General features: G+C 41.6%; 1 protein-coding gene across 1 annotated transcript in view; it reads right to left on the bottom strand.

Moving 5' to 3' along the window:
* Positions 1–415: 415 nt before the first annotated feature.
* Positions 416–11,900, bottom strand: part of capn9 (calpain 9) — a 71,874-nt gene continuing 60,389 nt past the window's right edge. The window contains exons 17-20 of the mRNA XM_043681018.2: positions 11,613–11,691; positions 7,641–7,757; positions 4,579–4,637; positions 416–3,470 (exon numbers count right to left, since the gene is read on the bottom strand). Coding sequence (XP_043536953.1) covers positions 3,444–3,470; positions 4,579–4,637; positions 7,641–7,757; positions 11,613–11,691 — 282 coding nt within the window. The 3' untranslated portion in view covers positions 416–3,443. The remainder of the gene's footprint in view (positions 3,471–4,578; positions 4,638–7,640; positions 7,758–11,612; positions 11,692–11,900) is intronic.

Below are 11,900 nucleotides of genomic sequence, written 5' to 3'. Positions count from 1 at the left end.
CATCATATTTCCACAAAGTAATTTGCCCCTGTAATTCCTCAGTCATATTTACTATGCTCTGCGTGTTTTCAAACATGCACAGTTACTCTGTTTTGGATTTCATTTGTTTATCCCAACTCTAAATTCATCTATTGACTTGCAATTCTCAAAACCTATTACATTTCAAAAATGTAATGTTAACAGGTTTTTTTTCCACAAGTCCTGCCAAACTCACCTAATATTTACTGCATTTTCTTTTTATATTCCATATTCTCAGCAATCTAAGTAATGCTTTTTCCCTGAATTCTACATTTTATTAGAACTATCATATTTACGGCCCCTCATTTTGTATTTCTTCTAGAAATTGAGAAAATGGTATAGGAGTCCTTGACGGAAATAACTGCAGACAATGTAGAACAAGAAACTGACACAGTACTGACTAGATAACAACTTTATTTCCATGATCTCAACTCTTCAGTAGAAAGTTGCTTTAAACAATATAAAATGCAGGCCAGAGTCCAAACCAGAGGATAAAAATGACATTGAATCACTTTCACATCTTTGAATGGTTGTTAAGGTTTTGTTGGATTTGATTGTAGATTCAGCAACAGCTTGTAGCAAAAGAATGAAACAAACACTGCATAGAAAATAAATGAAGAAAGGGAACTCTTCTGCAGAATTCAGACAATGATGTTAGATTAGGTTGTAGACTGTTGTAAATTTTTAAAATAAAAACCATTAATTTTGTTCTCAAATTGTTACTGCCACACCACGAGTATCATAAAGTATTGTGTAGTATTGACTCAGCACTGGTGCACACTGGAACAGTACAGGATAGCAGTGATACACAACTAGGACAGCACTTGCACGGTGGGACCCTGCTGACATTTGGCCAACACTTACAGTCTGTGGATTGGCAGAGACTGGAACAGGATTGGCACACCTGTGACCTCCCGAACCTCTGGATAAATTTAAAAGTCACACACATCAGGTTATAGTCCAACAGATTTATTAGGAAGCACTAGCTTTTGGAGAGCTGCTCCTTCATCAGGTGGTTAACCACCTGATTTTTAACTTTGTACACCCCAGTCCAACACCGGCATCTCCAAATCATAACCTCCAGATACATAACATCATCCTCCGCCATTTCCGCCACCTGTAAACAGACCCCACCACCAGTCATATATTTCCTCCCCACTCCTATCTGTGTTTCAGTGAGACCATTCTCTCTGTACAGACTGAGACATCACTGGCAAAGCAAATGGTTAGCACTGTTCCGTCTGGGTCAGTATTGGCATACACTGGAGCAAGAGTCCTGACAAAAGGTTTTGGCCCGAAACATTGACTTTCCTGTTCCTCAGATGCTGTCTGACCTCCTGTGCTTTTCCAGCTTCATATTAATTGACTCTGGCTTCCACATCTGCAGTCCTTACTGTCTCAAGTGTTAGCAACTTCGGAAACAGTACTGAAACTGTACTGGCACTGTCGAAGTTAATACTGGCATAAACTGGTACAGGTCTGGCACATTCTGAGATAGTCCAGATCAGTATTAGCACACACTGGTACATTCTTGGCAGATCCTACTCAGTCTGTGATAAAGAAGCAACACCCAGTGATTAAATTAGACTGCATTAAATTTGGAATATGTTGAGTGAGGTGGGAGGGGAGCAGAAAGAAATTTCTATATTTGGATTATGAATTAACATATAAAATCAAAATGGCCTCTTAACTATGCTGTAACATTGCTACATTTTCTTTTTATGTTCCTATTCTTCAAATCTCCTCTCTATTGTTTCTAATATGAAGAGTGTTTTCATTATTTCTCTTTGAGTCTGGATCTTGCTGTTTCTGTGTTGTTGATTGCCGTTTTGTATCAAATGGCTTAAAGGCAAATCTTGGTTCTTCTGATGGAAAATTCCTCTCCAGCAGCATAAAATGGAGGGGAGAGGGAATCAATTTTCATCATTTTAAAAACAATACTGTCATTCTTGAAGTCCTGCTCATTTCATTCTGAGAGTTTCTGTAACAGTATAAACTGGCAGTAAATCAGTAGGTTATGCACCATTGAATTCAGGAAATGTTGCAGGACTTGGAGAGACCTACATCGTACCTTCACAAAATCCCAGGTTAATTGAATAGAAACCAAAAATTATGACTGGTGTATGTTATAAGACATTGTACAATATCAACATTATCTGATGTATCTGGAAACATGTTCCTAAACTGTTTGATTCTCAGCACAGAAAACCATATTTGCCACTGATGATAAATTCTTTAAATTAAAAATCCCCCAGAAATTACACAGAGTTATATAAAATTACCCAGGTTCAGGTGTCTTGATACCCAACACGGATATTCCTTACTTCTGCACATATTTATCTAGCTTCCCTTGAAAAACAATATTGCATGGTTACTTTCCTCAACCTTTCAACCACATAATCTTGGTTATTCATGGGTAAACAATTAATGATAGAATGATCTATGCTGTTAACTAAAATGAAAATACTAAGTAAGACAAAAGGTTGGATTAATCAAACTTGCAATCAGATATCATGGTCCATGAATTAATGTACTCAAGGGATGAACTTTAATGTAGTTAAAATGCTTGTAGGGCAGCCTTCAATTGGTGAGTTAAGGTGCAATATGGATAGATTTCAGTGGGAGAATAGAGCACAAAAGGGTTGGACCCTGAATGGGATACTCTTTATCTAGAATTACAGAAGTTACCATACAGAAACCCATCATTTAGTCCAGACCAGTCTGCATCAGCAATTACTGTCCAGACAAGCTGTCCTATCTTATTTATTGAACGGTGTTCATTTCCTTTCATTCACTTTTCCTCTGTTACTAACCAATACAATATGGCAGATTCTACCTAAACCACTAGCCCTGGAAGTGTATTCCACAACCCCAGAAGAGCTGTCTTCAAACAGAGGATTAGGGTTCTAGAGGAGAGTTCATACACCAGAGGCTTGGAGTTTGATGGGAGAGGTAATTACCATGAGGGATGGGTTTTGATGAAAGTACAAAAGGGATCAAGATAAAACAATTAACATACTAGACAGATGGGCTTCAAGAGAAGATTTGATGTAAAAAATGAGAGTTTAGGTACCAAGGGATTGGATATGATGTTTTTTTTCTCTTCCCTTGTGGGAATGGGACACTGTTGTGCTAAGGACTGTTGTACTCTCAGAACATATAATATGTGAAATATTTACAAACATTGGTCTCAGAACAGAGGAATGACAAAGCAGATAATATCCCTAAAGCAAAATTGTCAGTAACCAGGAATAGTCTTCAAAACACCTCCACAAGGACAAGCAGATATACCAAAGTACAGTAAAACAAACTGAACAGTTCAAAGAAATAAGACCTCATTCTGTTACATATTGTATCCCTGTTAATGCTGAAATTAAGATCATTTGGTGAAAAGCACTGAAGTCTGATGATCTCCTGTTCCATCTTCAAATATTCATTGTCATGTAGAGCCACTGTTTGAAAAGCACAATACCATTAGTTAAACAGAGTTCTAAATTAAGTAGATCCTGATTTTTGCATCAAACAAGTAAACTATCAGCAGCTAAAATTAATAAAGTTAGAAGCAATCTAAGATGAGAAGATATTGCAATGGCAGAAGAGAAGGACAGTGGGCACAGAGACAATCTACTCACTGGGCATGAGAAGCAGGGACCTGACTGGATGCACTAATACACTGAAATTTAAAAAGGGCCATTTACATTGAGATCCTGCACATCAGAGAGATAAAAGTGTATGTTGCTTTGCACAGTTCTTCAAACACTAGGATCACCCTCTTGTTTGAAGAGGTTGAGAGAGGGGGGGTGGATTGTGAAAGGAGCCCCCACCATAAGCAACTCCTTCAGGAGGGAGGAATTGAAGTGGTTAAGGAATTAAACTCGATTAGGGTCTTCAGACACCCAGTGAGATTGGTTGTCTCTTTTCGCAGCTGCAGAATGATCACCAGTAGATCATTTTGAAAAAAAGTTATGTTAAGAAAATAACAACCTAACAAATAGCCCTGTTCAATCTTTTTTAGCTATAAATTTGAAATAGTGTCACTTAGCATCTCAGTGAGATCCATGCCAGATGCAAACATTGTGGTTCAGTAGAAAGTACCTCCGAATCAGCAGATTCAAGTCCCACAAGAGAAACTTGAGTTCAAATTCTAGGCTGACATTTCAGTGAAGCACTGAGGGTATGCTGCATTGTTGGGAGTCCTGTATTTTGGATAAGTTGTTAAACAAATGTTGATCACTTAAAGATAGAAAATCAATCGAGAAGTGCATCTGATATGTATCTGAATGAAATTAAACTGCTGTTGGGAGACAGGATCTGTTAGAATCTGTTGTTTGCAGATTTCCCTCACATGAGTCAAGACTATCCCAAGGTTCACCTTGTATTGTTAAACACATTGATATTTGGACACATAGTGTGTTTGTCATTTCTGTTCCCATAGACATGCAAATGACCCTGACAGTATTCCAGAGTCTGAGGATACTGCTCCTGGTGGGTGTGATTGGGCATATAGATCTGCATTAAACGTTGGTTAGCTGAAATTTTCTTATCTAGTCAAGTTCTTACCTGCATTAAATTCAGTGTCACCTCACCAGTCTGTCGGGTGTCACATGCTTTGAATGACCCTGTTTTTAAAACAAAATCTACAGTAAATACTACAGGACATATCATTCTAATTATTTAACTAAGATCACCTCAGAGAGCAGGTTCGCAATGACTGGTGAGGCCAGAACCAGGGGTTACAGTCTGAGGATACAGGGTCCACCATTTAGGACTGAGACGAGGAGAAATGTTTTTATCCAGAAAGTGTTGAACCTGTAGACTCTTGGGCATGGTTGAGGCAAAAAATTGAATGTTTTCAAGAAGGGTTAGCTATAGTTCTTAGGGCTAAACGGATGATGAAATGAGAAGAAAGCATAAGAAGGAAGACATAAGGAAGTTCCAGATGAATATAGAAAGTTTAAGTTATTGGTAGAAATCTGGCAGGTGGAGTACAATGTGAGAAAATGTGAAATTGTTCACTTTGGCAAAGGTTGCCCTTACAGGACAGAGTTGAGGAGGATTATTTTCTTTCAAAAGCTTGTGAAACTTCAGACTCTCCACCTCAGAAGGCAGTGGAGATTGGGTCATCAAATATTTTTAAGTAATGAATTAAAGGAGGATGGAGATATAGAGCAATTTGGAGAAGGAATTCCTGAGCTTAGGGCCCAAGCATCTATAGGCATAGCTGCAAATAATGGAATGATGGAAATAGGAGGTCGAAAGGCCAGAATTGGAGAAATGTAGAGGTAGATAGGTTCTTGGAGAAAGTGAGGACTGCAGATGCTGGAGATCAGAGCTGAAAAATGTGTTGCTGGAAAAGCGCAGCAGGTCAGGCAGCATCCAAGGAGCAGGAGAATCGACGTTTTGGGCATAAGCCCTGAAGAAGGGCTTATGCCCGATAGATAGATTCTTGTTAGGCAAGGGAATCAAAGGTAGATGGGAATGTGGAATTCAAAACACAAACAGATCAGCCATGAGCAGGCTTAAGGGGCAGAACGGGCTGAATCTGTACCTATTTCGTATGTTCATATGTATGTATCCTCTGACCACCAAAACTCATGCTACATATAACTGAAGTTCTTTCTGCCTGGTACCATCCTGGTAGTATCTTTCTCCGAGGTCTAATGTATCTATAGTGAATAAAGTGCAGAGAGATGAAGTAATTCTCATGTAAAGTGGATTGGGTTCAGGAGAGAAGCTCTACAATAAGACTGAAAATACCTTGACAGTGATAATGCTTTGTAGATTGGGTTAGCAGGACTTTGCAGCAACAAGACCCCCACAAGGTGGCAGCACATTTACACTTCTTGAGAACCTGGATACCTTCAGCAATTAAACAGATACTCAACATCCCAGGACACATCCCAATTTCATCAGCCAAAATTTGACACCAAACCACAGCAGGAAATATTAGGCTGGTGATCAAAAAAATTGGTTAATGAGATATATTTTCAGTAATGAATTAAAGGAGGATGGAGATATAGAGCAATTTGGAGAAGGAATTCTTGAGCTTAGGGCCCAAGCACCTATAGGCATAGCTGCAAATAATGGAATGGTGGAAATAGGAGGTCGAGAGGCCAGAATTGGAGAAATGTAGAGATCTTGGAGGATTATAGAGCTATAAAAATAGAGAAGGGTGAGACAAGGGTGAGAATTATAAAATCAGCATATTGCACACTGGGAACCAGCAAGGACAGAGTATGTTGCGTGAATGGTACTTTGTACAAGTTAAGATACAGACAACAGAGTTTTGGAAGACCTGAAATTTATGAAGGATGGCTGATGGGAGACTAGTTAACAGAACATTGAATATAGTCACTGGGTCAAAATCAGAACTTCCTTAACAGCACTGTGGTTATTGTCTTACTGGAAGTTTTACTGTGCTCAAATTAAACAAACAAGAAGCTGGAAGAATCACAGCCATCCAGGCAGCAACAGGAGGTGAAGTCAACGTTTCCGGTATGACCCTTTGTCAGTACTAGACTTGAGAGTAGGGGGAGCTACAGATAAAGGGGGGAGGGTGGGGCAGGGAGAGTAGCAGAAGGGTAAGGTAGTGATAGGTGAGCGCAGGTGATGGGTACAACCTGGTTGATCATAGGGAGGGATGAATCCAGTTGGTAGCTGGAAGGAAGGGTCAGCCTTTGGAATGGAAGAGAGGAGGCGAGGGTGGAAAGGGAGCCAGAGCATAGGTGGGAAGATTATTTGAAATTCGATCTCAAATGTTAAGTCTTCTGGGCTATAGGCTGCCCAGGTGGAAGATGAGGTGTTATTCTTCAAATTTGCAGTCTGGTTCACTGAGGCACTGGAGGAAGCTGAGGATGGACATGTCAGAGAGGGAGTGGGAGGAGGAATTGAAATGGGCGGTGATGGGGAGGTCAAGCTGGCCGTTTCAGGACCAGCGAAGATGTTCGGTGAAATGGATACCTAGTCTATATTGGGTCTCACTAATGTAGAGAAGACCACATCGGAAGCACCGAATGCAGTAGACTAGATTGGTGAAGATGAAGGTGAACTTCTGTCTTGCCTGGAAGAACTGTTTGGGGTCCTGGATGGAGGTGAGGGAAGTGGTGTATGAGCAGGGGTTGCATCTTTTCTGGTTTCAGGAGAAGATATGTTGCGGGAGGGGTGGTGGAGTGGTTGGTGGAAATCGTACCCACTATCTATCAGTTAACTTATTCGTACCTTACCCTCCACTACTCTTCCAACCCCACCCCCACCCCCCCCTTTATCTGGAGCTCCCCTTACCCCATATCTAGTCCTGAAGAAGGGTTACACTCGAAACGTTGACTTTTCCATCTCCTGATGCTGTCTGGCTTGCTGTGTTCTTCCAGCCTCCTGTTTGTCTACTTTGGATTCCAGCATTTGAAGTTTTTTTGTCTCTAACTGTGCTCAAATTAGCTGCCACATTGCCGCCACTACAAGTAACTATGCTTCAAAAAGTAATTCATTTGCTCAAAAGCACCTTGGGATGCCCAGAAGCCAATAACTGTAACTTATAAATGCAAGTCTTTCTATTGATCTATCAGTAGGCTAAGCTGGTTTGTGACAGATAGTGTTGTCTAGTTTGATAGTTAACAATTACTCACTGAATGCAGTCTCCAATCGAACCATGCAACGGAGGTAGTTATCAAAATCAATTTGAAGGTACGCATCTGAGTATCGGATGACCATAAGCTGCAGTAACTGATTGTTGACCTGAAACCCTGGGGATCAAAGGGTGCAGTTTAATTACTAATCAAATTTAATTGCAAACCAAAAACCATTCAGAATCTTACAGCTGCAATTTCAGTCCAGTGCATTAGGCAAAGGGGGGAATTGGACAAAAAAAACAAGAGGCAGGGATCTTGTGCCCATTTTTTTCCAATGTGTTGTCACCCCAAGATTTCCATCTAACCTAATCTAAAGCAAAGTCCTCAATAACATCTTCTGTGGATGTGACCAAGCTATTTTTTTCTTAGTTTCCACCCCGACATGTCTCTTATCATGAACGCTGAATTTACAGCAAGGCTTCCCAAATTGTGATCTCTGAGACAAGATGTTGGGATCACGTGCTCAAAGTCAGCAATGGCTACCATGGAGCACAGTTTGAATATTAACAGTTGTGATGCCCTTTGGAGGCTGCCGTTTCTATCTAATGGTGGTTGTGGCCTGATGGACAGAAGTTTGAGGCGTGATTGCTGCTGCAAAAATAAACTGATGAAAAGGTAGACTTTTATTGAAAAGAAAACAGTGACCCTGCCCTCCCCTCCTCTTCCACTTTGGGACAATAAAATAGGATCAAACCGAGAAAAGATTTGTGAAGCCCTGATTAGAATGTCCAGGTAATTATGTCCACATAGTATCAGATTCTAGGACTTCTACCTGTGTTTAAAGAAATCCCTTAATCAGATCTGTAATGCTGGAACCCCTTTGCCAAATCTCTGTAATGCTGAAATCTATTTGCCAAATCTGTAATGTTAGAATCTCTTTGCTGGATCCCTGTAACACTGAAATTCCTTCATTAGATCCCATGCTGGAATCCCTTCACTGTTGGTGGGTGTAGTACTCCAGATTACAGTAATGCTGAAATCACATCCCGAAACGCTTGGATTTGTAGTCCAGATTCCACCTGTGCTAGGACTACTATTCCAGATCATGAAGGTAATGGGATCATTTCCCCAGCTCCTCAAATTGATGGAAAAATTTCTCCATCCAGATTCCACAGTGCCAAACTCACAGAGATCATACTTCCAAAGCTCATGTTTTACTTTCAAAGTCTGAATTCTCTGTAATTATTTTATCTGCACATTGTATTTTATAAGAGTAACACCACAGAACACAGCAGATGGCCTCCTTCTTTAAAGACCGAAATTTCCCCTTCCACGTGGTTAAAGATGCCCTTCAACGCATCTCATCCACGTCCCACACCTCCGCCCTCGAACCCCACCCCTCCAACCACAACAAGGACAGAACCACCCTGGTCCTCATCTTGCACCCCACCAACCTCCGCATAAATTGCATCATCCGCCGACAATTCCGCCACCTACAAACTGACCCCACTACCAGAGATATATTTCCCTCCCCACCCATATCCGCTTTCCGTAAAGACTGTTCCCTCTGCAACTACCTGCTCAGGTCCATGCCCCCTAACAACCCACCCTCCCCTCCTGGCACCTGTCCCTGCCACCTCAGGAATTGCAAAACCTGCGCCCACACGTCCTCCCTCACCTCCGCCCAAGACCCCAAAGGAGCCTTCCACATCCAAAGTTTCACCTGCACTTCCATATATGTCATTTATTGTATCCATTTATCCCGGTGCGGTCTTCTCTACATTAGGGAGATTGAATACCTTCTCACAGAACGCTTCAGAGAACATTTCCAGGACACCTACACCAATCAACCCCACCGCCCCGTGGCCAAAACATTTCAACTCCCCCTCCCACTCTGCCGAAGACCTGCAGCTCCTGGGCCTCCTCCATCACCACCCGAAGCCTGGAGGAAGAACACCTCATCTTCCACCTCGGAACACTTCAACCCCAGGGCATCAATGTGGACTTCACCAGTTTCCTCATTTCTCCTCAGCCCACCTTACCCCAGTTCCAACCTTCCAGCTCAGCACTGCCCTCATGACTTATCCCAACTGTCAATCTTCCTTCCCAACTATCCGCTCCACCCTCCTCTCTGACTTATCACCTTTCCCCCCCACCTCCATCCACTTATTGCACTCTCAGCTACCTTCTTCCCAACCTCACCCCCCTCCCATTTATCTCTCCACCCCCAAGGCTCTCAGCACCATTCCTGATGAAGAGCTTTTGCCCGAAATATCGATTTTCCTGCTCCTTGGATACTGCCTGAGCTGCTGTGCTTTTCCAACACCACTCTAACATTGAGTATAGGAGTTAATAGGTCATGTTGCAGCTGTACAGGACATTGGTTAGGCCACTTTTGGAATATTGTGTGCATTTCTGGTCTTTCTGCTATAGAAAGGATGTTGTGAAACTTGAAACAGTTTAGAAAAGATTTACAAGAATGTTACCAGGGTTTGAGCTATAGGGAGAGGCTGAATAGGCTGAGGCCGTTTTCTCTAGAGTGTTGGGGGCTGAGGGGTGACCTTATAGAGATTTATAAAATCATAAGGTGCATGGTTAGGATAAAGAGACAAGGACCTCTCCCTGGGCTAGTCCAGAACTAGATGGCATAGGTTTAAGGTGAGAGGGGGAAAATTTCAAAGGGGTCTAAGGGCAACTTTTTCATGCAGAGGGTGGTGTGTGTATGGAATGAGCTGCCAGACGAAGTAGTGGAAGCTGGTACAATTACAACATTTAAAAGGAATCTGGATGGATAAATAATAAGGACTTAGAGGGATATGGGCCAAGTGCTGGCAAATGGGACTAGATTAATTTAGGATATCTGGTCGGCATAGATGAGTTGGACCAAAGGGACTGTTTCCATGCTATCCATCTTTATGGCTGTCTGATCTTAAGTACCTTTCCTGTAGGAAACGTCAGCTGTGGGTAAGTCAGCAACACTCTTGAGTTCTGTTATTTTTAATCAACCTGTTCGAATATGTTCTGGCATACCTAGCAGCAGGTGGGACTTGAACCTGGGGTCTTTGATACAGATATAAGAATATTATCAGTGCACTGCAAGAGTCCCTTTGGATGTTGTTGTATTAATCATAAAGAAACAGGAATTATTTGATATACACATCTCGGGAAGAAAGCGGCACAGTGATTCAGTTGTTAGCATTGATGCCTCACAGCACCAGGGACCCGGATTCAATTTCAGCCTTAGGCTGAAATGTCTGTGTGGAGGCTGCATGTTCTCCCCGTGCCTACATGGGTTTCTTCCAGATACTTTGGTTTCCTCCCAAAGTCCAAAGATGTGCAGATTAGGTGGATTGGCCACAGGAAATACAGCAATACAGGGGTAGGATTATGGTATGGATCTGGGTTGAATGCTCTTCGGAGGGTCAGTGTGAACTTTATGAGCCAAATGGCCTGCTTCCTCGCTATAGGGATTCTATGAATGTTTTACTGCTGCATTGCTGAATAACAATCTATTAATCTGCAAGCTCCATGGAGAGGTGCAAGCAATACACCGAATGGCACTCATCAGTTTTGAGCCCATTGGTAAGTGGAAGATAGAACATGTTAAGAGTCGCACTGTATAGTCATAAGCACTGTAACTGGAACTCCACTGCAGTGCTGAGGGACAGCCATTCTGTTGAATGTACTGTACTATTCTTTCAAAAAAAAAAAGGGTTAAACTGAGGTCCCCTTTGCCCTAGCCTACCAAAGGATGTAGAAGATCCACTATCACTATTTTTGGGTCTTCCTGGTGTCTTGGCCAATATTTATCCCTCAATCAACATTATTAAAAAAGATAATTTGGGGGTTTTTTTTGCAGGAACTTCCTATGCATAAATTGGTTGCTGCACATCCTTTGAAATACTGTACAATACCTTGTTAGATGTAAAACAGTTTGGCACATATCAAATTGTGAAAACTATGATATGAATGCAAGTTCTTTCAGTCTTATTTTGATTTTTGACACTAGTGCTTGTCCCAGTTCCTTACCTGTGTTCTTTACAGCAGTCCGGAGTTCGTGAGCTGATATGGTCCCTGATTTGTCATGGTCACAGCTCAGGAAAGCACTCTGCAAAAGAAGGAAGTTGGGCAGCAAAATTAAGACCAGATGGATAAATAACAGGGAGTGACTGCAGCCTTTTATTATTACTCTTTTATTGTGTGATTGAGAAGAAGGTCAAGAACTATCCTCAGGTTTAGACTTCATTATAACACTGTTTATGACCAAATGCTATCTCCATAATAATGTGAGATATATCTGGCTGTAATCTTACATTA

The sequence above is a fragment of the Chiloscyllium plagiosum genome, unplaced genomic scaffold, assembly GCF_037043375.1.
Source record: "Chiloscyllium plagiosum isolate Xiang-an unplaced genomic scaffold, Cpla_swu_hap1 HiC_scaffold_3, whole genome shotgun sequence".
Taxonomy (NCBI): domain Eukaryota; kingdom Metazoa; phylum Chordata; class Chondrichthyes; order Orectolobiformes; family Hemiscylliidae; genus Chiloscyllium; species Chiloscyllium plagiosum.
The sequence above is the reverse complement of the archived record's forward strand: the minus strand, read 5'-3'. Positions and strand labels throughout refer to the sequence as shown.